The sequence below is a fragment of the Hesperophylax consimilis genome, chromosome 5 (assembly GCF_061612785.1).
Source record: "Hesperophylax consimilis isolate HC1 chromosome 5, BYU_Hcon_1.0, whole genome shotgun sequence".
In the NCBI taxonomy this organism is placed as follows: Eukaryota; Metazoa; Arthropoda; class Insecta; order Trichoptera; family Limnephilidae; genus Hesperophylax; species Hesperophylax consimilis.
The window spans coordinates 42,343,359-42,369,679 of record NC_142840.1 but is presented as its reverse complement, the minus strand read 5'-3'; the positions used below and the strand labels follow the sequence as shown (position 1 = coordinate 42,369,679).

General features: G+C 38.7%; 1 protein-coding gene across 1 annotated transcript; it reads right to left on the bottom strand.

Moving 5' to 3' along the window:
* Positions 1-862: 862 nt before the first annotated feature.
* Positions 863-2,792, bottom strand: LOC149423985 (uncharacterized). Its single transcript, XM_089631949.1, has one exon. The coding sequence runs from the start codon at positions 2,790-2,792 to the stop codon at positions 1,008-1,010; it is 1,785 nt and encodes a 594-aa protein (XP_089488075.1). The 3' UTR covers positions 863-1,007.
* Positions 2,793-26,321: the final 23,529 nt, after the last annotated feature.

Below are 26,321 nucleotides of genomic sequence, written 5' to 3'. Positions count from 1 at the left end.
ATTAGCAATATTCATTTTTCTCCGTGCTAATCTGATCTAAGGGGAAAAATATCGAAATATCAAAATATCAAAAATAGGAAATTTTTGATTCTTGATATAACCCTTGATTTATTAACCGAATACTAAATTTTAGGTACTTCTAAAAATTAAATTGAATTATGGAATAAAAGACACCTGATTTTTGCAATTCGTGGCTAAGATAGAATTTATAACTTATGCCAACAATTCGTCTGGGGAGCTGCTTTATCATATGTGAACAAAAAAGTTAGGAAATGTATTATTTAAAAAAAATTATCGATTTATTTCGGAGTTGAAAAAACTGGAACAATAAAATATCAAGCGATTTGACAATTTATTTGCGTCGGTATTTTTCATATTCTTATTCGATTACATAGATAAATATCACTTTGAATGTGTTTTAAAAAGTCTTTTCCATTTCAGATAATGTTATGCTCGTCCTGGAAATTGGTCAGGGCCTTCGAATGCAAGGACCATGGCCGCTTCCTTGACACCACTGTTAAGGACTGTAAGGGATATGTGGTCTGCACTGAGACTTCCGCCGGGATCAGCCTCACCCTCAACTTTACCTGCCCTGGAGCATCATACTTCAACCCGGCCACTTCCAAATGCGAATTCGGAGATAAGTATCTCTGCAACCAAACACTCCTCATCAGGGATCGACTAGCTAAATTACAAACGGAATCCTTCCCTGAAAATGTCGACGCTTGGCTCATCCTCATCTCTTTAGGAGAAGACATCAACTTGACCAATAACGACAGCATCACGAACACGGAAACCTTCAACTGCTCAGAAGCAGGAAGATTCAATGATGCATCAGATCCTCTTTGCTCGACTTATTTTATATGTGCCCGAAGTAAAACAGAAGGCGAATTCATTTCAATTCAAATGTACTGTCCAGAAAGTAGCAAATTTGATCCAGAATTACAATTGTGCACGCAAACCTACCAGTGCCTGGTTCAAAATACAACCCAGGTGAAAACTGTAATTCAAACAACCATCACCGAAGTCATAAGTACAACAACTGAGATTCCAACAACAACACTCGCGACCACGATCACAACGGAACGAACGACGACCACCGTAGAAATATCAACAACTACAACTGAAAATCCAACAACGACAGCTGCTGCAACGACTTCAACTACAGAAATAAGTACGTCCACGACCGAACCAACGTCAACCACAACGGAAATAACAACAACTACAACTGAGATTCCAACAACGACAACAGCTGTAACGACTTCAACTACAGAAATAAGTACGTCCACGACCGAACCAACGTCAACCACAACGGAAATAACAACTACTACAACTGAGATTCCAACAACGACAACTGCTGTAACGACTTCAACTACAGAAATAAGTACGTCCACGACCGAACCAACGTCAACCACAACGGAAATAACAACAACTACAACTGAGATTCCAACAACGACAACAGCTGTAACGACTTCAACTACAGAAATAAGTACGTCCACGACCGAACCAACGTCAACCACAACGGAAATAACAACAACTACAACTGAGATTCCAACAACGACAACTGCTGTAACGACTTCAACTACAGAAATAAGTACGTCCACGACTGAACCAACGTCAACCACAACGGACATATCAACTAATACAGCTGAAAATCCAACAACAACAACTGCTGCAACGACTTCAAATACAGAAATAAGTTCATCCACAACTGGACCAACGTCAACCACAACGGACATATCAACTAATACAGCTGAAAATCCAACAACGACAACTGCTGCAACGACTTCAACTACAGAAATAAGTACGTCCACGACCGAACCAACGTCAACCACAACGGAAATAACAACAACTACAACTGAGATTCCAACAACGAAAACTGCTGTAACGACTTCAACTACAGAAATAAGTTCGTCTACAACCGAACCAACGTCAACCACGACGGAAATAACAACTACTACAACTGAAAATCTAACAACAACAACTGCTGTAACGACTTCAACTGCTGCAACGACTTCAACTACAGAAATAAGTTCATCCACAACTGGACCAACGTCAACCACAACGGACATATCAACTAATACAGCTGAAAATCCAACAAAGACAACTGCTGCAACGACTTCAACTACAGAAATAAGTACGTCCACGACCGAACCAACGTCAACCACAACGGAAATAACAACAACTACAACTGAGATTCCCACAACGACAACTGCTGTAACGACTTCAACTGCTGCAACAACTTCAACTGCTGCAACAACTTCAACAACAGAAGTAGGTACATCCAAAGCCGAACCAACGTCAACCACGACGGAAATATCAACAACTACAACTGAAAATCCAACAACGACAGCTGCTGCAACGACTTCAACTACAGAAATAAGTACGTCCACGACCGAACCAACGTCAACCACGACGGAAATAACAACAACTACAACTGAGATTCCAACAACGAAAACTGCTGTAACGACTTCAACTACAGAAATAAGTTCGTCTACAACCGAACCAACGTCAACCACGACGGAAATAACAACTACTACAACTGAAAATCTAACAACAACAACTGCTGTAACGACTTCAACTGCTGCAACAACTTCAACTGCTGCAACAACTTCAACTGCTGCAACAACTTCAACTACAGAAGTAGGTACATCCACAGCCGAACCAACGTCAACCACGACGGAAATATCAACAACTACAACTGAAAATCCAACAACGACAGCTGCTGCAACGACTTCAACTACAGAAATAAGTACGTCCACTACCGAACCAACGTCAACCACAACGGACATATTAACTACTACAACTGAAAATCCAACAACGACAGCTGCTTCAACAACTTCAAATACAGAAATAAGTTCATCCACGACTGAACCAACGTCAACCACAACGGACATATCAACTAATACAGCTGAAAATCCAACAACAACAACTGCTGCAACGACTTCAACTACAGAAATAAGTTCATCCACAACTGGACCAACGTCAACCACAACGGACATATCAACTAATACAGCTGAAAATCCAACAACGACAACTGCTGCAACGACTTCAACTACAGAAATAAGTACGTCCACGACCGAACCAACGTCAACCACAACGGAAATAACAACAACTACAACTGAGATTCCCACAACGACAACTGCTGTAACGACTTCAACTGCTGCAACAACTTCAACTGCTGCAACAACTTCAACAACAGAAGTAGGTACATCCAAAGCCGAACCAACGTCAACCACGACGGAAATATCAACAACTACAACTGAAAATCCAACAACGACAGCTGCTGCAACGACTTCAACTACAGAAATAAGTACGTCCACGACCGAACCAACGTCAACCACGACGGAAATAACAACAACTACAACTGAGATTCCCACAACGACAATTGCTGTTACGACTCCAACTTCAGAAATAAGTACGTCTACAACCGAATTAACGTCAACCACAACAGAAATAACAACAAATACAACTGAAAATCCAACAACAACTGCTGCTGCAACGACTTCAACTACAGAAATAAGTACGTCAAAGACGGAACCAACGTCAACCACAACGGACATATCAACAACTACAACTGAGAATGCAACAACGACAGCTGCAGCAACGACTTCAACTACAAAAATAAGTTTGGCCACGACTGAACCAACTTCAACCACAACGGACATATCAACTACTACAACTGAAAATCCAACAACGACAACTGCTGCAACGACTTCAACTACAGAAATAAGTACGTCCACGACCGAACCAACGTCAACCACAATGGAAATAACAACAACTACAACTGAGATTCCCACAACGACAACTGCTGTAACGACTTCAACTGCTGCAACAACTTCAACAACAGAAGTAGGTACATCCAAAGCCGAACCAACGTCAACCACGACGGAAATATCAACAACTACAACTGAAAATCCAACAACGACAGCCGCTCCAACGATTTCAAGTACAGAAATAAGTACGTCCACGACCGAACCAACGTCAACCACGACGGAAATAACAACAACTATAACTGAGATTCCCACAACGACAATTGCTGCGACGACTCCAACTACAGAAATAAGTACGTCTACAACCGAATTAACGTCAACCACAACAGAAATAACAACAAATACAACTGAAAATCCAACAACAACTGCTGCTGCAACGAATTCAACTATAGAAATAAGTACGTCCACGACGGAACCAACGTCAACCACAACGGACATATCAACAACTACAACTGAGAATGCAACAACGACAGCTGCTTCAACAACTTCAACTACAGAAATAAGTACGTTCACTACCGAACCAACGTCAACCACAACGGACATATCAACTACTACAACTGAAAATCCAACAACGACAGCTGCTGCAACGACTTCAACTACAGAAATAAGTTCGTCCACGACTGAACCAACTTCAACCACAACGGACATATCAACTAATACAGCTGAAAATCCCACAACGACAACTGCTGAAACGACTTTAACTACAGAAATAAGTACGTCCACGGCCGAACCTACGTTAACCACGACAAAAATATCAAATACTACAACTGAAAATCCAACAACAGCTGCTGCAATGACTTCAACTACGGAAATAAGTACGTCCACGGCCGAACCAACATTAACAACGACGGAAATATCAACTACTACAACTGAAAATCGAACAACGACTTCAACTACAGAAATAAGTACGTCCACGACCGAACCAACGTCAACCACAACTGACATATCAACTACTACAACTGAGAATCCAACAACGACAGCTGCTGCAACGACTTCAACTACAGAAATAAGTACGTCCACGACCGAACCAACGTCAACCACAACTGACATATCAACTACTACAACTGAGAATCCAACAACGACAGCTGCTGCAACGACTTCAACTACAGAAATAAGTACGTCCACGACCGAACCAAAGTCAACCACGACGGAAATAACAACAATATCAACTGAGATTCAAACAAAGACAATTGCTGCGACGACTTCAACTACACAAATAAGTACGTCTACAACCGAACTAACGTCATCCACGACGGAAATAACAACAAATACAACTGAAAATCCAACAACAACTGCTGCTGCAACGACTTCAACTACAGAAATAAGTACGTCCACGGCCGAACCAACGTTAACCAAGACGGAAATATCAACTACTACAACTGAAAATCCAACAACGACAGCTGCTGTAATGACTTCAACTACAGAAATAAGTACTTCAACGACCGAACCAACATCGACCACAACAGAAATATCAACTATTATATTTACTGAAAATCCAATAACGACTTCAACTATAGAAATAATTACATCCACGACCGAACCAACGTTAACCACGACGGAAATATCAACAACTAAAACTTTAAATCCAACAACGACTTCAACTACAGAAATAATTACATCCACGACCGAACCAACGTTAAACACGACGGAAATATCAACTACTACAACTGAAAATCCAACAACAGCTGCTACAACGACTTCAACCAGAGAAATAAGTACGTCCATCACTGAACGAACGTCAACCACAACGGACATATCAATTCCTACAGCTGAAAATCCAACAACAACAGCTGCTTCAACAACTTCAACTACAGAAATAAGTACGTTCACTACCGAACCAACGTCAACCACAACGGACATATCAACTACTACAACTGAAAATCCAACAACGACAGCTGCTGCAACGACTTCAACTACAGAAACAAGTTCGTCCGTGACTGAACAAACGTCAACCACAACGGACATATCAACTAATACAGCTGAAAATTCAACAACGACAACTGCTGCAACGACTTCAACTACAGAAATGAGTACAACAACGACCGAACCAACAACTACCACCACGGAAATAGATTCGACTTCTACTCAAACTTCAACGATGACCACTGATGGTTCGACATCATCCACAGATATAAGCACGAAGATGACCGAACCAGCATCTACTACAACGGATATCTCGTTAATATCAAGTGAGACAACAACGATGACAATCGGAGATTCCACTTCTACAACTGCAATTTTGAATACCGATATATCTTTATCATCAATTCAAACTTCTGAGCAAACTTCAGCAATGTCAACTGATAGGTTGACCCCGACCACAGACATGAGACCGACATCAACCGAAAAAACATCAACTACGAAGGATTTTTATTTAACTTCAAGTCTGACATCAATTTTAAATACCGATGGATCAACATTGACAACGGATGAAAGCACAACAACGAATGAACAGCCTTCAATAAATACGAGCATGAAACCGACTTCAACCACAACAACAGACATGAGCACAGATGACTCATATATTTCCAAGAAAGAAATGAGCACTACAAATACTACACAAACTTTAGCAACCACCGAAGTTTCTACAAAATCTAAACCAACTGAAGAATTCAATTCCATAACCGACGCTTCAACATCCTCAACTGGATCAATGACAAAACTGATGGCCACTCAAACTTCAGTAACTGATGAAACTGCATATGATGTATCCTTTAATAATATTATAACTTGTGATATGAAAACCCTGCAACCAGTTTTTACAGATAATTTGACAGAAAATTTTTCAACCACAACATCAACAACACACATTTCATCAGGTTCGACGGTAACATTCACACAGACTACTGACAAAACTACAATAATATCAACGACATCAATTAACGACACTTTAACAGATTCCACTACTAATCCAACAACAAAAATATCTGAAATCCCATCAACTTCAACCGTTACGTCAACGACTGATATCCATTCGAGTTCAACAGTTTCCTCAACAACTGACATTCCATCTAGCTCGACAATAACATCGACAGTAATAAATGATGGAACGACCCTTACATCCACAACAGACATAACCTCTTCTTCAACACATTCAACCACAACGCCAACAATGGACGTTCCATCTAGCTCAACTGTAACATTGACAGTAACAACTGATGGAACGACCCTTTCATCCAACCCAGACAGAAGTTCTTTGATAACGGAATCAACAACAAATCCATCAACAACAATATCTGAAATCTCATCAACTTCAACGGTATCGTCAACGATTGATATCCATTCGAGTTCAACAGTGTCGTCAACAAAGGACATTCCATATAGCTCGACTGTAACATCGACAGTAACCACTGATGGAACAACACTTTCAACCAACCCAGACATAAGCTCTTTGCCAACAGAATCAACAACAATTCCAACAACAACAATATCTGAAAGCCCATCATTTTCAACTGTTACGTCAACGATTGATATCCATTCAAGTTCAACAGTTTCGTCAACAACTGACATTCCATCTAGCTCAACTGTTACTTCGACAGTATCAACTGATGGAACAACACTTTCATTCACCCCAGACAGAAGCTCTTTGATATCAGAATCAACAACAATATCTGAAATCTTATCAACTTCAACTGCTACGTTAACGGAATCAACAACAAATCCATCAACAACAATATCTGAAATCTCATCAACTTCAACGGTATCGTCAACGACTGATATCCATTCGAGTTCAACAGTGTCGTCTACAACGGACATTCCATCTAGCTCAACTGTAACATCGACAGTAACAACTGATGGAACAACACTTTCACCCAACCCAGACATAAGCTCTTTGTTAACAGAATCCACAACAAATCCAACAACAACAATATCTGAAATCCCATCATTTTCAACTGTTACGTCAACGACTGATATCCATTCGAGTTCAACAATTGACATTCCATCTAGCTCAACTGTAACATCGACAGTAACAACTGATGGAACAACATTTTCATCCACCCCAGACAGAAGCTCTTTGATAACAGAATCAACAACAAATCCACCAACAACAATATTTGAAATCTCATCAACTTCCACGGTATCGTCAACGACTGATATCCATTCGAGTTCAACAGTGTCGTCAACAACGGACATTCCATCTAGCTCAACTATAACATCGACAGTAACAACTGATGGAACAACACTTTCAATCAACCCAGACATAAGCTCTTTGTTAACAGAATCAACAACAAATCCAACAACAACAATATCTGAAAGCCCATCATTTTCAACTGTTACGTCAACGATTGATATCCATTCGAGTTCAACAGTTTCGTCAACAACTGACATTCCGTCTAACTCAACTGTAACATCGACAGTAATTAATAATGGAACGACCCTTACATCCACAACAGACATAACCTCTTCTTCAACACATTCAACCACAACGCCAACAATGGACGTTCCATCTAGCTCAAGTGTTACATTGACAGTTACAACTGATGGAACGACCCTTTCATCCACCCCAGACAGAAGTTCTTTGATAACAGAATCAACAACAAATCCATCAACAACAATATCTGAAATCCCATCAACTTCAACCTCTACATCAACGACTGATATCCATTCGAGTTCAACAGTTTCCTCAACAACTGACATTCCATCTATCTCGACTGTAACATCGACAGTAATAAATGATGGAACGACCCTTACATCCACAACAGACATAACCTCTTCTTCAACACATTCAACCACGACGCCAATAATGGACGTTCTATCTAGCTCAACTGTAACATTGACAGTAACAACTGATGGAACGACCCTTTCATCCAACCCAGACAGAAGTTCTTTGATATCGGAATCAACAACAAATCCATCAACAACAATATCTGAAATCTCATCAACTTCAACGGTATCGTCAACGACTGATATCCATTCGAGTTCAACAGTGTCGTCAACAACGGATATTCCATCTAGCTCAACTATGACATCGACGGTAACAACTGATGGAACAACACTTTCACCCAACCCAGACATAAACTCTTTGTTAACAGAATCAACAACAAATCCAACAACAACAATATCTGAAATCCCATCATTTTCAACTGTTACGTCAACGACTGATATCCATTCGAGTTCAACAACTGACATTCCATCTAGCTCAACTGTAACATCAACAGTATCAACTGATGGAACAACACTTTCATCCACCCCAGACAGAAGCTCTTTGATAACAGATTCAACAACAAATCCATCAACAACAATATCTGAAATCCTATCAACTTCAACCTCTACGTCAACGACTGATATCCATTCGAGTTCAACAGTGTCGTCAACAACGGACATTCCATATAGCTCGCCTGTAACATCGACAATAACAACTGATGGAACAACACTTTCAACCAACCCAGACATAAGCTCTTTGTTAACAGAATCAACAACAAATCCAACAACAACAATATCTGAAATCCCATCATTTTCAACTGTTACGTCAATGACTGATATCCATTCGAGTTCAACAGTGTCGTCAACAACTGACATTCCATCTAGCTCAATTGTTACATCGACAGAAATAAATGATGGAACGACCCTTAGATCTACAACAGACATAACCTCTTCTTCAACACATTCAACCACAACGCCAACAATTGACGTTCCATCTAGCTCATCTGTTAAATCAACAGTAACAACTGATGCAACGACCCTTTCATCCAACCCAGACAGAAGTTCTTTAATAACAGAATCAACAACAAATCCATCAACAACAATATCTGAAATCTCATCAACATCAACGGTATCGTCAACGATTGATATCCATTCGAGTTCAACAGTGTCGTCAACAACGGACATTCCATATAGCTCGACTGTAACATCGACAGTAACCACAGATGGAACAACACTTTCAACCAACCCAGACATGAGCTCTTTGCCAACAGAATCAACAACAATTCCAACAACAACAATATCTGAAAGCCCATCATTTTCAACTGTTACGTCAACGATTGATATCCATTCAAGTTCAACAGTTTCGTCAACAACTGACATTCCATCTAGCTCAACTGTTACTTCGACAGTATCAACTGATGGAACAACACTTTCATTCACCCCAGACAGAAGCTCTTTGATATCAGAATCAACAACAATATCTGAAATCTTATCAACTTCAACTGCTACGTCAACGACTGATATCCATTCGAGTTCAACAGTGTCGTCAACAACGGACATTCCATCTAGCTCGACTGTAACATCGACAGTAATAACTGATGGAACAACACTTTCATCCACCCCAGACAGAAGTTCTTTGATAACAGAATCAACAACAATATCTGAAATCCCATCAACTTCAACCTCTACGTCAACGACTGATATCCATTCGAGTTCAACAGTGTCGTCAACAACTGACATTCCATCTCGCCCAATTGTATTATCGACAGAAACAACTGATGGAACGACCCTTTCATCCAACCCAGACAGAAGTTCTTTGATAACAGAATCAACAACAAATCCATCAACAACAATATCTGGAATCTCATCAACTTCAACGGTATCGTCAACGACTGATATCCATTCGAGTTCAACAGTGTCGTCTACAACGGACATTCCATCTAGCTCAACTGTAACATCGACAGTAACAATTAATGGAACAACACTTTTACCCAACCCAGACATAAGCTCTTTGTTAACAGAAGCAACAACAAATCCAACAACAACAATATCTGAAATCCCATCATTTTCAACTGTTACGTCAACGATTGATATCCATTCAAGTTCAACAGTTTCGTCAACAACTGACATTCCATCTAGCTCAACTGTTACTTCGACAGTATCAACTGATGGAACAACACTTTCATTCACCCCAGACAGAAGCTCTTTGATATCAGAATCAACAACAATATCTGAAATCTTATCAACTTCAACTGCTACGTTAACGGAATCAACAACAAATCCATCAACAACAATATCTGAAATCTCATCAACTTCAACGGTATCGTCAACGACTGATATCCATTCGAGTTCAACAGTGTCGTCTACAACGGACATTCCATCTAGCTCAACTGTAACATCGACAGTAACAACTGATGGAACAACACTTTCACCCAACCCAGACATAAGCTCTTTGTTAACAGAATCCACAACAAATCCAACAACAACAATATCTGAAATCCCATCAACTTCAACTGTTACGTCAACGACTGATATCCATTCGAGTTCAACAACTGACATTCCATCTAGCTCAACTGTAACATCAACAGTAACAACTGATGGAACAACACATTCATCCACCCCAGACAGAAGCTCTTTGATAACAGATTCAATAACAAATCCATCAACAACAATATCTGAAATCCCTTCAACTTCAACCTCTACGTCAAGGACTGATATCCATTCGAGTTCAACAGTGTCGTCAACAACGGACATTCCATATAGCTCGCCTGTAACATCGACAATAACAACTGATGGAACAACACTTTCAACCAACCCTGACATAAGCTCTTTGTTAACAGAATCAACAACAAATCCAACAACAACAATATCTGAAATCCCATCATTTTCAACTGTTACGTCAACGACTGATATCCATTCGAGTTCAACAGTGTCGTCAACAACTGACATTCCATCTAGCTCAATTGTTACATCGACAGAAATAAATGATGGAACGACCCTTAGATCTACAACAGACATAACCTCTTCTTCAACACATTCAACCACAACGCCAACAATTGACGTTCCATCTAGCTCATCTGTTAAATCAACAGTAACAACTGATGCAACGACCCTTTCATCCAACCCAGACAGAAGTTCTTTAATAACAGAATCAACAACAAATCCATTAACAACAATATCTGAAATCTCATCAACTTCAACGGTATCGTCATTGATTGATATCCATTCGAGTTCAACAGTGTCGTCAACAACGGACATTCCATATAGCTCGACTGTAACATCGACAGTAACCACTGATGGAACAACACTTTCAACCAACCCAGACATAAGCTCTTTGCCAACAGAATCAACAACAAATCCAACAACAACAATATCTGAAAGCCCATCATTTTCAACTGTTACGTCAACGATTGATATCCATTCAAGTTCAACAGTTTCGTCAACAACTGACATTCCATCTAGCTCAACTGTTACTTCGACAGTATCAACTGATGGAACAACACTTTCATTCACCCCAGACAGAAGCTCTTTGATATCAGAATCAACAACAATATCTGAAATCTTATCAACTTCAACTGCTACGTCAACGACTGATATCCATTCGAGTTCAACAGTGTCGTCAACAACGGACATTCCATCTAGCTCGACTGTAACATCGACAGTAATAACTGATGGAACAACACTTTCATCCACCCCAGACAGAAGTTCTTTGATAACAGAATCAACAACAATATCTGAAATCCCATCAACTTCAACCTCTACGTCGACGACTGATATCCATTCGAGTTCAACAGTGTCGTCAACAACTGACATTCCATCTCGCCCAATTGTATTATCGACAGAAACAACTGATGGAACGACCCTTTCATCCAACCCAGACAGAAGTTCTTTGATAACAGAATCAACAACAAATCCATCAACAACAATATCTGGAATCTCATCAACTTCAACGGTATCGTCAACGACTGATATCCATTCGAGTTCAACAGTGTCGTCTACAACGGACATTCCATATAGCTCGACTGTAACATCGACAGTAACCACTGATGGAACAACACTTTCAACCAACCCAGACATAAGCTCTTTGCCAACAGAATCAACAAAAAATCCAACAACAACAATATCTGAAAGCCCATCATTTTCAACTGTTACGTCAACGATTGATATCCATTCAAGTTCAACAGTTTCGTCAACAACTGACATTCCATCTAGCTCAACTGTTACTTCGACAGTATCAACTGATGGAACAACACTTTCATTCACCCCAGACAGAAGCTCTTTGATATCAGAATCAACAACAATATCTGAAATCTTATCAACTTCAACTGCTACGTCAACGACTGATATCCATTCGAGTTCAACAGTGTCGTCAACAACGGACATTCCATCTAGCTCGACTGTAACATCGACAGTAATAACTGATGGAACAACACTTTCATCCACCCCAGACAGAAGTTCTTTGATAACAGAATCAACAACAATATCTGAAATCCCATCAACTTCAACCTCTACGTCGACGACTGATATCCATTCGAGTTCAACAGTGTCGTCAACAACTGACATTCCATCTCGCCCAATTGTATTATCGACAGAAACAACTGATGGAACGACCCTTTCATCCAACCCAGACAGAAGTTCTTTGATAACAGAATCAACAACAAATCCATCAACAACAATATCTGGAATCTCATCAACTTCAACGGTATCGTCAACGACTGATATCCATTCGAGTTCAACAGTGTCGTCTACAACGGACATTCCATCTAGCTCAACTGTAACATCGACAGTAACAACTAATGGAACAACACTTTCAACCAACCCAGACATAAGCTCTTTGTTAACAGAATCAACAACAAATCCAACAACAACAATATCTGAAATCCCATCATTTTCAACTGTTACGTCAACGACTGATATCCATTCGAGTTCAAAAGTTTCGTCAACAACTGACATTCCATCTAGCTCAACTGTTGCTTCGACAGTATCAACTGATGGAACAACACTTTCATTCACCCCAGACAGAAGCACTTTGATATCAGAATCAACAACAATATCTGAAATCTTATCAATTTCACCTGTCACGTCAACGGCTGACATCCATTCGAGTTCAACAGTTTCGTCAGCAACTGACATTCCATCTCGCCCAATTGTATTATCGACAGTAACAACTGATGGAACAACACTTTCATCCACCTCAGACAGAAGTTCTTTGATAACAGAATCAACAACAAATCCATCAACAACAATATCTGAAATCTCATCAACTTCAACGGTATCGTCAACGTCTGATATCCATTTGAGTTCAACAGTGTCGTCAACAACGGACATTCCATCTAGCTCAACTGTAACATCGACAGTAACAACTGATGGAACAACATTTTCATCCACCCCAGACAGAAGCTCTTTGATAACAGAATCAACAACAAATCCATCAACAACAATATCTGAAATCCCATCAACTTCAACTGTTACGTCAACGACTGATATCCATTCGAGTTCAACAACTGACATTCCATCTAGCTCAACTGTAACATCAACAGTAACAACTGATGGAACAACACATTCATCCACCCCAGACAGAAGCTCTTTGATAACAGATTCAATAACAAATCCATCAACAACAATATCTGAAATCCCTTCAACTTCAACCTCTACGTCAAGGACTGATATCCATTCGAGTTCAACAGTTTCCTCAACAACTGACATTCCATCTTGCTCGACTGTAACATCGACAGTAATAAATGATGGAACAACCCTTACATCCACAACAGACATAACCTCTTCTTCAACACATTCAACCACAACGCCAACAATGGACGTTCCATCTAGCTCAACTGTTACATTGACAGTAACACTTGATGAAACGACCCTTTCATCCACCCCAGACAGAAGTTCTTTGATAACTGAATCAACAACAAATCCACCAACAACAATATTTGAAATCTCATCAACTTCCACGGTATCGTCAACGACTGATATCCATTCGAGTTCAACACTGTCGTCAACAACTGACATTCCATCTAGCTCAACTGTTACTTCGACAGTATCAACTGATGGAACAACACTTTCATTCACCCCAGACAGAAGCTCTTTGATAACAGAATCAACAACAATATCTGAAATCTCATCAACTTCAACTGCTACGTCAACGACTGACATCCATTCGAGTTCAACAGTTTCGTCAACAACTGACATTCCATCTCGCTTTACTGCAACATCACCACAAACAACTTTTGGAAATACACTTTCATCGGCAACATATATAAGCTCTTCATCAACAGATTTAACCACAACGTCAACAGCTGACATCCAATCTAGCCCAACAGTATCATCATTAATAACCACTGATGGAACTTCTCTCTTATTGACCACTCACATTTTATCTAATTCTACCCTAACATCCATAATGACTACTGATGAGACGCTTTCCAACGATGTCACTTTAGGCCCTAAACTTTTAACTTATTCTCCAGAATTCATAGCTACTCCGACTGAACGGGGGCTTGAACCAACAAACGTTTTGAATTATGCTTTTACATCTTCAGCGCCTAATTTTAATATCACCTATGACGACATTCCCTTGGCAAGTTCAAGTGCTTTTGCGTTATTAGAATCATCAACCCACTCACCTTCAAATATGTTTTTAGACCCCTCATCAACGATTACTTATGTTCCAATAACACCGTTTTCAAAAAAATCGATAACGGTTGTTTCTGTTGAAACTATATCAATGTTTACGCCAGACTCTCCTTCGACTACAGACAATCATTCCTCTTCACGGGAGTCTTTTTTTTCTCGGTCTGTCAATTTATTACCCACGCAAATATCAACTTCGATAAGAATCAATACAAAAAAAATAGGTTTCAAGGCCACACCTTACACAACAATTTCATATAGTTCACCAAAGTTTGCCAGAACAGGTTTATCGACAAAAACATCGACAACGTTTGATACTTTTCAGTCTTTCAATCATACTTCAGAAACATCAGAAAATACATATTCATCTGTGCCTAATGTTACTAACTTTTCAGCTTCATATGATAAACTTTCGACAGCATATAATTTATCCTTGACACCATATATTCAGTTACCCACAGAATATTCAACAAAATCTTCAATAATCACCACTGATGTCTCACCTTTGTCAACAATAGATTCTTCATTAGAAAGCAATTATTCATCTAAGCTTCCGTCGTCGATTATTAATCCTTCATCTTTACCAACATTGAATGAAATATATACTTTGCCAGTTTTTTTCAGTTCATTTCGTAATTTCACTTCTCAATTAAAATATTTTAATGATAATATTTCGACCAGTACGATTATTTCCACTTTCCCAACTAAAATTTCGCACATAAACGAAAAATCTATTACCCCCATTGCAACACCTTTTGGCTTATCGACAATTCCACATCTGTCAAAACGTACAGAGTTATATAGTTCTCTGGGTTATTTTAGCAATGCGTCTAACTATTTAAATTCGACTTTATCTTTAATTTCCGATAACGAATTCGAACATATCACTGAAAGGCCATTTACGTGTACAACAGTAGGAAGATTTCCCAACTCTCTTATCCCTGATTGTAAAAGTTACATCTTATGTACTATAACCAGAAACGGTATTCTCATTCCGTATTCTTTCAATTGTACATCTTCCACCGTTTTTAATCCCATTCTATCGAAATGTGTTTTGTCTTCAAATTACACTTGTTCGATAGATATATCAAGAAATCATGGTAAACTTAACGCAAGTCTTCCAGTTACTGTCCCGATAACTAAATCTGCCTTCAAGCCATTTAAGTGTTCAGCTAGTGGGCGTTTTCCAAACACAAACCTAGGCAATAATTGTACTGGTTATGTCTTATGTGTTAAACAAAGTCAGACTTTTAAACAATATTCTTTTAACTGTCCATCTTCAACCATTTTCAACCCGCTTGAATCAAAGTGCACCCCAGCGCATTTATATAATTGCTCCACCACCACTGTTGAATTTTCTATTGACTCAGTTACATTTCCTACACCTTTGCAGATATCAAATCTCACGGAGTCCACATCTCTAACTCCATTCAACTGTACAGCTGATGGTCACTTCCACCACCCATTAAGTAAAGATTGTAAAAGTTTTATAATGTGCACACATATATCTGAAGGACATTTTGAAAAAACATATTTAGACTGTCCTGAACCAAGTTTATTCAATCCAGAAACTTCACTATGTACTTCACCGGACATTTTTGAATGCCCTTATACTACTGCTTATTCCACATTTTCTTCATCATTTACTCTCTCACCATCTCCCAAAATTAGTTTCACGTGCCCTATATCTGGCCGATTCAGTGATATATCTGTAGAAAATTGTACGGGTTATATATTATGCCAACTTGCAGATGATGGATATTCGCAAATAAAATTCAGATGTCCGTTGGGCACAGCTTTTGATCCAAGAATCAAGTTGTGTTCTGCTCAATTTAAGTGTCCAGATGCAACGTCTACGCTGTCTTCATCTATATCAAGTCAATCGCCACATATTTTGTATACCAAGTCAGCGACAGTTGCCAGATCGACAGTTGTCTCAAACTTCCGATGCCCGGCCAATGGAAGATATTCTGATGTGACGATAGCTAATTGCAAGGGCTTTATTTTATGTACCAGGGTATCTGGATCTTTTGTACAGTATAAATATAAATGTCCTGCTTCTACGATATTTAACCCCATCACGTCAAAATGTGACTCAAAATACGTTTGCCCTAATCGATAATGTTCCTACTGTTTTAATGTGAATACCGCACAAGAGTACCAACTGCTCCCAACCATCTGGAACCAGTGAGACTGCTATACCCAATTAGGGTATGTTGTGAGGCTGAAGGTAGCGGGGAGGGGAAGGGAAGGCGGGGGAAGTTCCTGGCTATTCAGATCTGATCATCAAATATGATTAAAAAAATGCAAGCAACTGTTCAATTCTTAAAGGTGATCTTTCATCATGTCGATACTGAGTATGTTCCACTTGGAACGTGCCGCAAATATGCCATACATTGTTATGAATGATTTTATTGTTAAGGAACACAAATTAATTTATTTAAATTTACGTGATTTGAACCCGCGACCTCTCGATTCACAGTGGAAAGCCTTACCTCTCCAAACACAGGGGACATAAATTAATTAATGAATTAAGTACCGTTTTTAAGTTTTACCATCAAGACATATATTTAGGTATGTTTGGCTATTTATTTGACATGTCGTAAAATGCCGTTATAGTTGTACCAAAGAATTACTATATATTTTTTTGTTACATTCGGTAAGAATCTATCAAAAATATATCCAGGTAACCAAAATTGTGGCATAATACGAGTATATACATGTAGTACATAATAAAAATATTCTGAAAGTGATCTTTAGGCGAATATTTGTCAAATTAAAATATTAATTATAATAATAAGAAAAGTTTGTAGGTAGTTATCTACTGGTTTACCGTGGAAATGTGTTATTTTCAACAAAAAGAAAATACTATTGTTTCTTAACGATTTAAAATGTAATATTTAATTGTGATGTGTAAATGTAAGTGCAGTAATTAAACTGGTTTTAAGAGATAAAAATGTGTATTTTATTATGAACGGTAACTAATTAAAACGGCCGCTTTCGCCAACTAAACCAGGCAACCTTTAATTACATAACTCTAGGTACACCGCTGAGTTCTCTTGTAACCATAGAGCGCTAAGCCTTGAACTGTCAAAGTAACACAAAGGAAGTTTTTCCGGGTTGGTTGATAAAAGAAGTTTAAATGTAAACAATAACAAATATATTAAGTGTATTGAGTTAGGTAAATGATAACAACGATTTGTATTTCTTTGTAAATAAAATATACACTTTTTAAAGTTTTAAGAGAACTATCAGGAAACAGATGACATCCAACTGCTTTCAACCGTCTGGAGCCAGTGTGACTGCGGCATCCTCAATTGGGGTATATTGTGAGGCTGAAGGTAGTAGGGAGGGGAAGAGGAACATAGGGAAGATCGTGCAACGTTTGATATGATGTGTACTGAAAGAGTTTGACATGATTTTGAAAATACTTTTTGAGTTTTTTAGGCTTGTTTTATAACTGAAAAATACTATTTTTCCCTGAATGAAGAGATTTTTATGATCTTGCATAACATTTAATTTTAGTAAAGCTTTTAAGTCATACCCTAATTATTCTAGTAATAATATTATGTTTTGTAGTAAAATCAAATTTGTATCCGGTGTCCTGAGCGAAGCTTTTCTCCCCTAGGGGTGACAATGCAATGAGAGGCAATGTCTACACATTGGTTGGTCTCTTTCCCATCGCGACTTTACGCACGCATCAACATAATAAAATATTGTGTATTTACACATAACGCGGCGCTACAAAACTATTATTATTTCTAGGTACGCAGAGTGTATCGAACATGAACAATTATTTTATTGCATTTAATTTTAATTGCGGTTAAAGTTGAATACCTGCAAGTTGATGACCCCTTTTTCCAAATCATAATATTTACCAGTTTAAAAATATATCAATCTGTTACCAGGCGGCAAAAAGACTGAATCTAATCAGCTGAGCCAGACTCATCTGCCATCATTACAATAATGGGGCGTCTCCGTGTGCCGGCCCTTATAATCAAATGACCATGCCGCCGCTGAATTCCTGCGACTGAACTGCCCACTGCCGCTGATCACCTAGAGCCTGGCCAATCCCTGCTGCATTGATGCTGACAACCTAGAGGCTGATGAATTCCTGCTGGCTACCGACTGAACTTCCCACTGCCGCTGATCACCTAGAGGCTGGCTAAACCCTGTTGCATTGATACTGACAACCTAGAGGCTGATGAATTCCTCCTGGCTACCGACGTAACCGGCCACAGATGCTGACAATCTAAAGGCTGACGAATACCTACTGGCTACCGACTGAACTGCCCACTGCCGCTGATCAGCTAGAGGCTGGCCAATCCCTGCTGCATTTATGCTGACAACCTAGAGGCTGATGACTTCCTCCTGGCTACCGACTGAACCAGCCGCAGATGCTGACAACCTAAAGGCTGACGAATACCTGCTGGCTACCGACTGAAATGCCCACTGCCGCTGATCACCTAGAGGCTAGCCAATCCCTGCTGCATTGATGCTGACAACCTAGAGGCTGATGAATTCCTCCTGGCTACTGACTGAACTGCCCACTGCCGCTGATCACCTAGAGGCTGGCCAAACCCTGCTGCATTGATACTGACAACCTAGAGGCTGGCCAATTCTTCCTGGCTACCGACTGAATTAGCCATTGATGCTGAAAACCTAGAGGCTGGCCAATTCCTCCTGGCTACCGACTGAATTAGCCATTGATGCTGACAACCTAGAGGCCTGCCAATTCTTGCTGGTTACCAACTGAATTGGAGAGAAAGAGATGAGAAACCACGGTTTTGATGGAATAGTACTTTGCATAGAAGCATAGCCGGCTCCCTTGGATTGTCTAGCAATATTTCAATACTCTGACCAAACATTGCGGGATTTTGCCAAGGAATCCGCAATATCATTACCTACAATGCGAACGTGTTCAGAAATCTAAATAATATTTGTATGGAGACCATAAGCACTCGAATAAGGCATACAAAGTAATCATCGGGATGAAGACGACTGGATTTTAGTTTTTGGAGGGAACTGAGAGAGTCAGATAGAAAAGGGAATTATTTTTGATTATGTACTTGAGAGGTTCAATTATTGCAATGCACTCATTCTATTAAAAATTTAATGAAATACGAGTATTCTGTCATTATATTTATTATGGTAAACGTTAATACCTATACCACAGTTCGGAGATTTGGAGTCATCAGGAAATAAAAGAAAGGATTTGGGCCATTAGATGAAATAATGTCATTGAACATATTAAAATTACGGGCCGGGGATTGGAATGTCTTTTAAGTCCTCCACAACACAGGTGAACTCCTAACGTGGAGGACAATGTATACATTTTTAATGATAAATAAAAAATAAAAAAATAAAAATTTAAAAAATTAAAATAAAAAAAGGATGCCGATCCCTTCTAAAATTGTTATGGATAGACGTAACTATATTTTAATTTATAAGATCATTTTGGATAATTTGAAGATTTGAGAGAGAATGATTTTTTTTTTGCAGATGGCAGGAAGAGGTTTTGTTCGAACTTTGATTGTAGTCGATGGATGTGTTGGGTCGTTGAATAATAAAATTCTGGGGATAAACTGATGACATTTAAAATTTAAACATTTAAGAACAAATATATCAGCAAATAGTTGCCACCTTGAATAAATAGGGGGGATCAGAACATTCTTCTTGAATTGAATTGTTTTGCCACTATTGAATCGCTCCAGTTATAATTCGCAAATATTTAAATTGAATTTTGTCTAATTTACTGAGTACATTTTTTGATGCAATACTAAAAAGTGAGCAGGCATAGTCGAGATAGCTTAGAATAAGGACATTGTAAAACGACTTAAGGTTAAACGCAACGCTCGTTGTATTCTACGTGTTCACAGACGGCGTTAATTAATTAATTTTGTTTAAATACGCTTTTGCAAGGTATTGCTTTACAATATTAAGACAAATCATTTGTTTGCGCCCGTATATACGCAATATGAATATGAATCAATAGTTTTGTTCGTTTAAAGACTTAATTCTTTCGAGAAAGGCACACAAATACAATATTTTACCGATGATTCAATCCAATATTGTATTTGTATGCTTTTCTCGGTAGAATTGAGTTTTTATATGGACAAAACTATTTATTCATATTCATATTGCGTATATGAGGGCGCAAACAAATAATTTGTCTTAATACTGTAAAGCAATACCTTGCAAAAGCGTATTTAAACAAAATTAATTAATTAACGCCATCTGTGAACACGTAGAATACAACGAGCGTTGCGTTCCAGTAGGGTAAGTTCCCCACCAAACGCCAGTTAATGATCTGATGATATCTGTACCTATATCATAAATATGGGAAGACCATTTCGGGAATAATTTAGAAGCCTGCAGAAAAGACAAGTTCTGAGAGGTAATAGAAAATTTAATATTTATTTGGCGAGATTGTTCTGAGATTGCCTCTCAGAACTTGTCTTTTTTGGATAATGGCACCGTTTGGATAATGTCTTGATACACTAATGCTACCTCTCAAGACCCGAATCTAGTGCTAACTCTCAAGATTTCTTACATAAACTAAGCCCTCAACTAGAAGCACACAAAAGGTTCACAATCTTTGGAGATTTCAACATAAATTTACTTGACACAACAAATACGCAAACACGTAAGTACACAGAACCAATTAGATTAAATAATTATAGCATTTCGAAGAAAATCAACAACAAACACGAGACATGCAACACTGAAAATACTAACACAATCATAGATCTCGTACTCTCCGATATCACACTGTCGTACTCATTAACGAACTTCGATAATGCAATATCTAATCACAATATACTAAAGTACTTCTGATTGTCCTTCACACATACTTCATCCATAACGTCTTCGTATGAATACAAACACTTTAATTTAGATAAACTAAATAATGGTACAAATTCTAACAACTTTGTAAACTACCTCAAAAATAAAATAAATTAATAGTACACGAAAAAACGAAAAATATACGTCATCCGGATTGGATAACAAAAGACCTGTTAAAACTAATTAAAAAAGAAAAAAATTACATTTAAAACTAAAACCAACACCAAACAAACTTATCATTGAAAACTGAATTCCTAAATGTACGAAATAATATTACTAAAAAAACCCACTGAAATACCACTCTCTTTAAAAATTGCAAAAATTATTTGGAGAAAACGTGGAACTCAATTAATAACATACAAGAAACAAATCGAAAACAATCAATACAACTTGTAGTAAATTAATGATTAACAAAGAAAAAATCCCAAATGAGATGATATTTTGAAAAATTTTAATGACTACTTTTGCTACATTGTGTCTTCCTTAGCTGATAAAATAAATTAAAAAAACCCACACACTTTCCAGCTAACAAAACAATGTTAGAGCACAATAGCAATGAATCACTTTATCTTCAGCCCAACACGGAGAACGAAATAAAGAATTGAATTAATGCAAGTCTGTCCGAACGAATGGCTTCTCCAATATCAAAACTAATTAACTATTATATTAGAGAGGGAACTTTAAAATTGCGAAGATAATACCAATTTACAAATCTGGATCTAAAACGGATACCTCAAATTAACAGCCCATCTCCATTTTAACAATTTTATCAAAAAAATTTGAACATGTTATTTATGAAAGGCTAAACAAGTCTCTATTAAAAAATGATGATATATATGAAAAACAATACGGTTTCAGAAAAAAAATCGGTACTCTTTCGGCAACGAATGACCTGATAAATAAAATAAGAAAAAGGATAGACAATGGAAATTATATTACAGTAATCCTCGTAACCCTGCAAAAAGCGTTCGATACCGTGGAGTTATGAGATACTACTAAAAGAACTGTGTCCTGCTGCTCTTCAACTCATTAAATCGTGTCTAAACAATAGAATGCAATTTCAACACAATAACATAAGTTATGGAGTTTCTCAATTATCCATATAAGGGCCACTTCTTTTTCAAATATATATAAATGATATATGTCAAACGAACCTAAATGACGAAATTTACATATTGCAAAAGGTAATATATTTTTAATGAAGCATTAATTTCATCAACACGTTTATCTCTCGTCACAACCGGTAAGATTTGACCAAATTCACCTGAGAATAAAATTGTACATCCACCCATGGGTAAGTTTTGCTGAGCAAATAGCGCATTGTTTTGTTTAATGCTTTCACGGAATGTGTCCTTTATGATAAATGTAAAAATTAGTTATTTTGTTATATAAAAAAAATAGTCGAACTGTCCTTACTAGTAAGCGGTTAATAAATCGATTCCAATCTATTAGGTATAATAATAATAATAATTTATATTCCAGAATGTGGGGAGGTTAGTGCAATCCCACACGTCCCATATGGATATACGTTTTTTGTTGTATAATAGATATAATAAATTAACAAATAAGGACAACTATGCAGGATGTGGTCTTGAGTGCGCTTGGGCACAGCGCTCACTCAGGAGTGGCGCTTGGTGCTGGTAGGCTGCGGTCACCAACGTGTTGGCGGAGGCCATTAGCCGCATCCTGGCTCCAGTGACCAGTGCTCCGGTGTCTCATCAGGCCGGCAAATCCATTCAGTCCTAGTTCCGTGAACATTGTCGATGCGCTGCTGTATCTTCGGTATCCAAATATGATTCTACAGGCGTCATTATATTGAGTCGTTCCATCGAGCAAGTTCGGTAGTGACACCATGTCTCACACGTATACAGGCCAGTATAGAATGTGTTGAGCAGTGTTTTTTTTAACGATATTGCTGCATTTGAAAAATCTGCGGGTAATCATATTAGACACTAAGCTTAGGCTTCTCCTTTATCGTTCGATATCGCCATCGTCCGATAGGTCTTCATTAATAATGTGCCCCAAGTATTTCACGTTCGAACATGTATTTATTTTTGCCTCGTTAAGGTATACGGGGAGCATCTTACTTGTATCTTGACTTTTTCCGTGGTGGAACGCAATCAATTTCGTCTTCTTCGGGTTGTACATCATATTATGCTGTTTTCCATATTCTTCACAAGTGTTTAGCAGTGATCTTAATCCCTTGATCGACGGAGCTAGGAGGATCATGTCGTCCGCGTCCGCTATGATTCATACATATATACTGTTAACACGACAGCCTGCTCGGATGTCCAGGCGACTTGACAACTCGTCCATGCATACATTAAATAGAATGGGGGAATATATCGGCTGGGAATATGTACTTGCCCACCGTACAACATTTACCTGCTGGGAGTGCCATCGGGATAGTGTGTTTATTAATAAGGTAGGTATGTTCCTAGGATTCAATTTATCCCATAATGTTTTATGACAGACCCTGTCGAAGTTTTTACTTAGGTCTAAGAAGCACCCGTATACCTACGGTAGTTTTTCGTTTCTTGTAGAATTAGACATTAGTTTATCATGTATCTAATTTAATGTTACTCTTTCAAATAATCTTGCAGTTATAGTTGCTAAAGATATTGGGCAGTAATTGCTGGAGTTAGTCATGTCAGGCTGTCCAGATTTCAGGAATGGAGTTATAATCGTTTTCGTCATTGCACCCGGTATATGGTTGTGTTTAAGTATTGTGTTGAACAGTATGTTTAGTAGTTTGGTATGTATCTACCTGCGTATTTTATGTGTTCAATACTTAGGTTATCGTGTCCCGGAGACTTACCAGACTTAGTGCCTGTTATGGCCTTCATTATACTACTTTCAGAGAGGTAAACGTTTTGTCCATCATATTCCATAATATCAGGGACAGACGGTATTTCATTTCCGGAAATATCTGCAAAGGTTCTTCTAAAATTATTAGCAATTTCCTCCGTGTTTGTGGACCATTTTTTTTTAATGATTTTATGGATTCTTTCGTAATCCTCTAACTAGCTAGGGCTTATAACAATACCCTTCATGTTTCTAACTAACTAGTACTGCGGCTGATTAGCCTTATTACTATCACCATCTGATGTTTGTATTTAATTGACTGAATTTATTTTACATTAATAAGTTTTGTGAGGAAAAATTCTTAACTGGATAAAAAACCTCATACAAATGACAAGAAAAAGAAAAAAATAAGTTCTGAACTTTTTACGCTGTTTTACTTTGTGATTTACTGAATTTAAGTATTTCATTTTTTTTTTCATAATTTGGCTGCGTCCTTTTCGCTTCGGTGGTCCTGCAAAAAAGTTTGGGAGAGAAATCCTGTGGGAGAAAAAACATTTTGTAATATTAAAAAGGATACTATTTCTTCGCCGTCGCTGTCATTTTTCTCATGGAGCTTCACGGTGAGGTCTCCTTGAGAAGCTCCATTAGGATGATCAGTTTCTCTGCTTTGGATGAGCAGGAGGCCAGTCTTTCGCGTACCCTGATGAGGCCTTGCAGTAGAATCATTATTTCCTCGTCATCAGAGGATCTGGTGCTTGGGGCTTGGCGTCTTGAAGCCTTGATTCTCAAGGTCTTCCATTATGTCACCTGGTGACAACTTCGGGAGTCCCCTGATGACGGTCTTCTTTAATTTTTCCGCTTCTGTGGTGAAGGTGTGGAAAGGCTTCTCCTCTCCACGTAGGGCTGCTGTCAGTTTTTTGTGGGCTTCTACTGAGCTCACCACAACGCTGATTTCGCCTCCTTTGGCATACCGGTAGTTGAAGTTGGCATTTCCAATGTGCCTCTGCACTTCTTCCGTAATGTCGCCGTGCGTCATTGACCCTATGGTCATGACTACGGGCGGGACTCGTGTACTCTTCCCAAGAGTCGTTGTAGTCATAGGTCTTCGGCTGGTGGGCGCCTGGTCTCGGCTTGTGGATGCCACTGGTCCTGGTGGCGTCAGGCGTTTCTTCGTCGGTGGCGACGAGATTTCTTGATCTGGTTCGCTTACTTTATGTAAGGGTTCGTATTTGTTTTCGTAAACCAGACGAAAAATGGGCTTTGGGGGGGGAATGGGGGCGCTTTAAAGCCGTGGCCCTCGTCCATTCCTCTTCCATAGGTGATGTGGCTCTTGGTGATCCGGCTGCCGAGCCGGAGCCGGTCTGCGAGGATCTAAACTTGAACTCTGGCTCATGTATTTCTGGATTTATTCTCCAGCCAGTGCCTCCCTCCGGGAATACCATAGGAAGGGGCTTACTGCGCTTGAAAGTCGCAATTCCTCTTGGTGTGGTAAGGCATTATGTGTTGATTTGTTCTGTAAGAAACGAGAAAAAATTAGTAATATTTGAGTATTTTGCAGAATGCCTTGAAAAAGGGAGTTGGGGCGACGTAAGTGATTTGCGAAGATTGCCTTGAAAA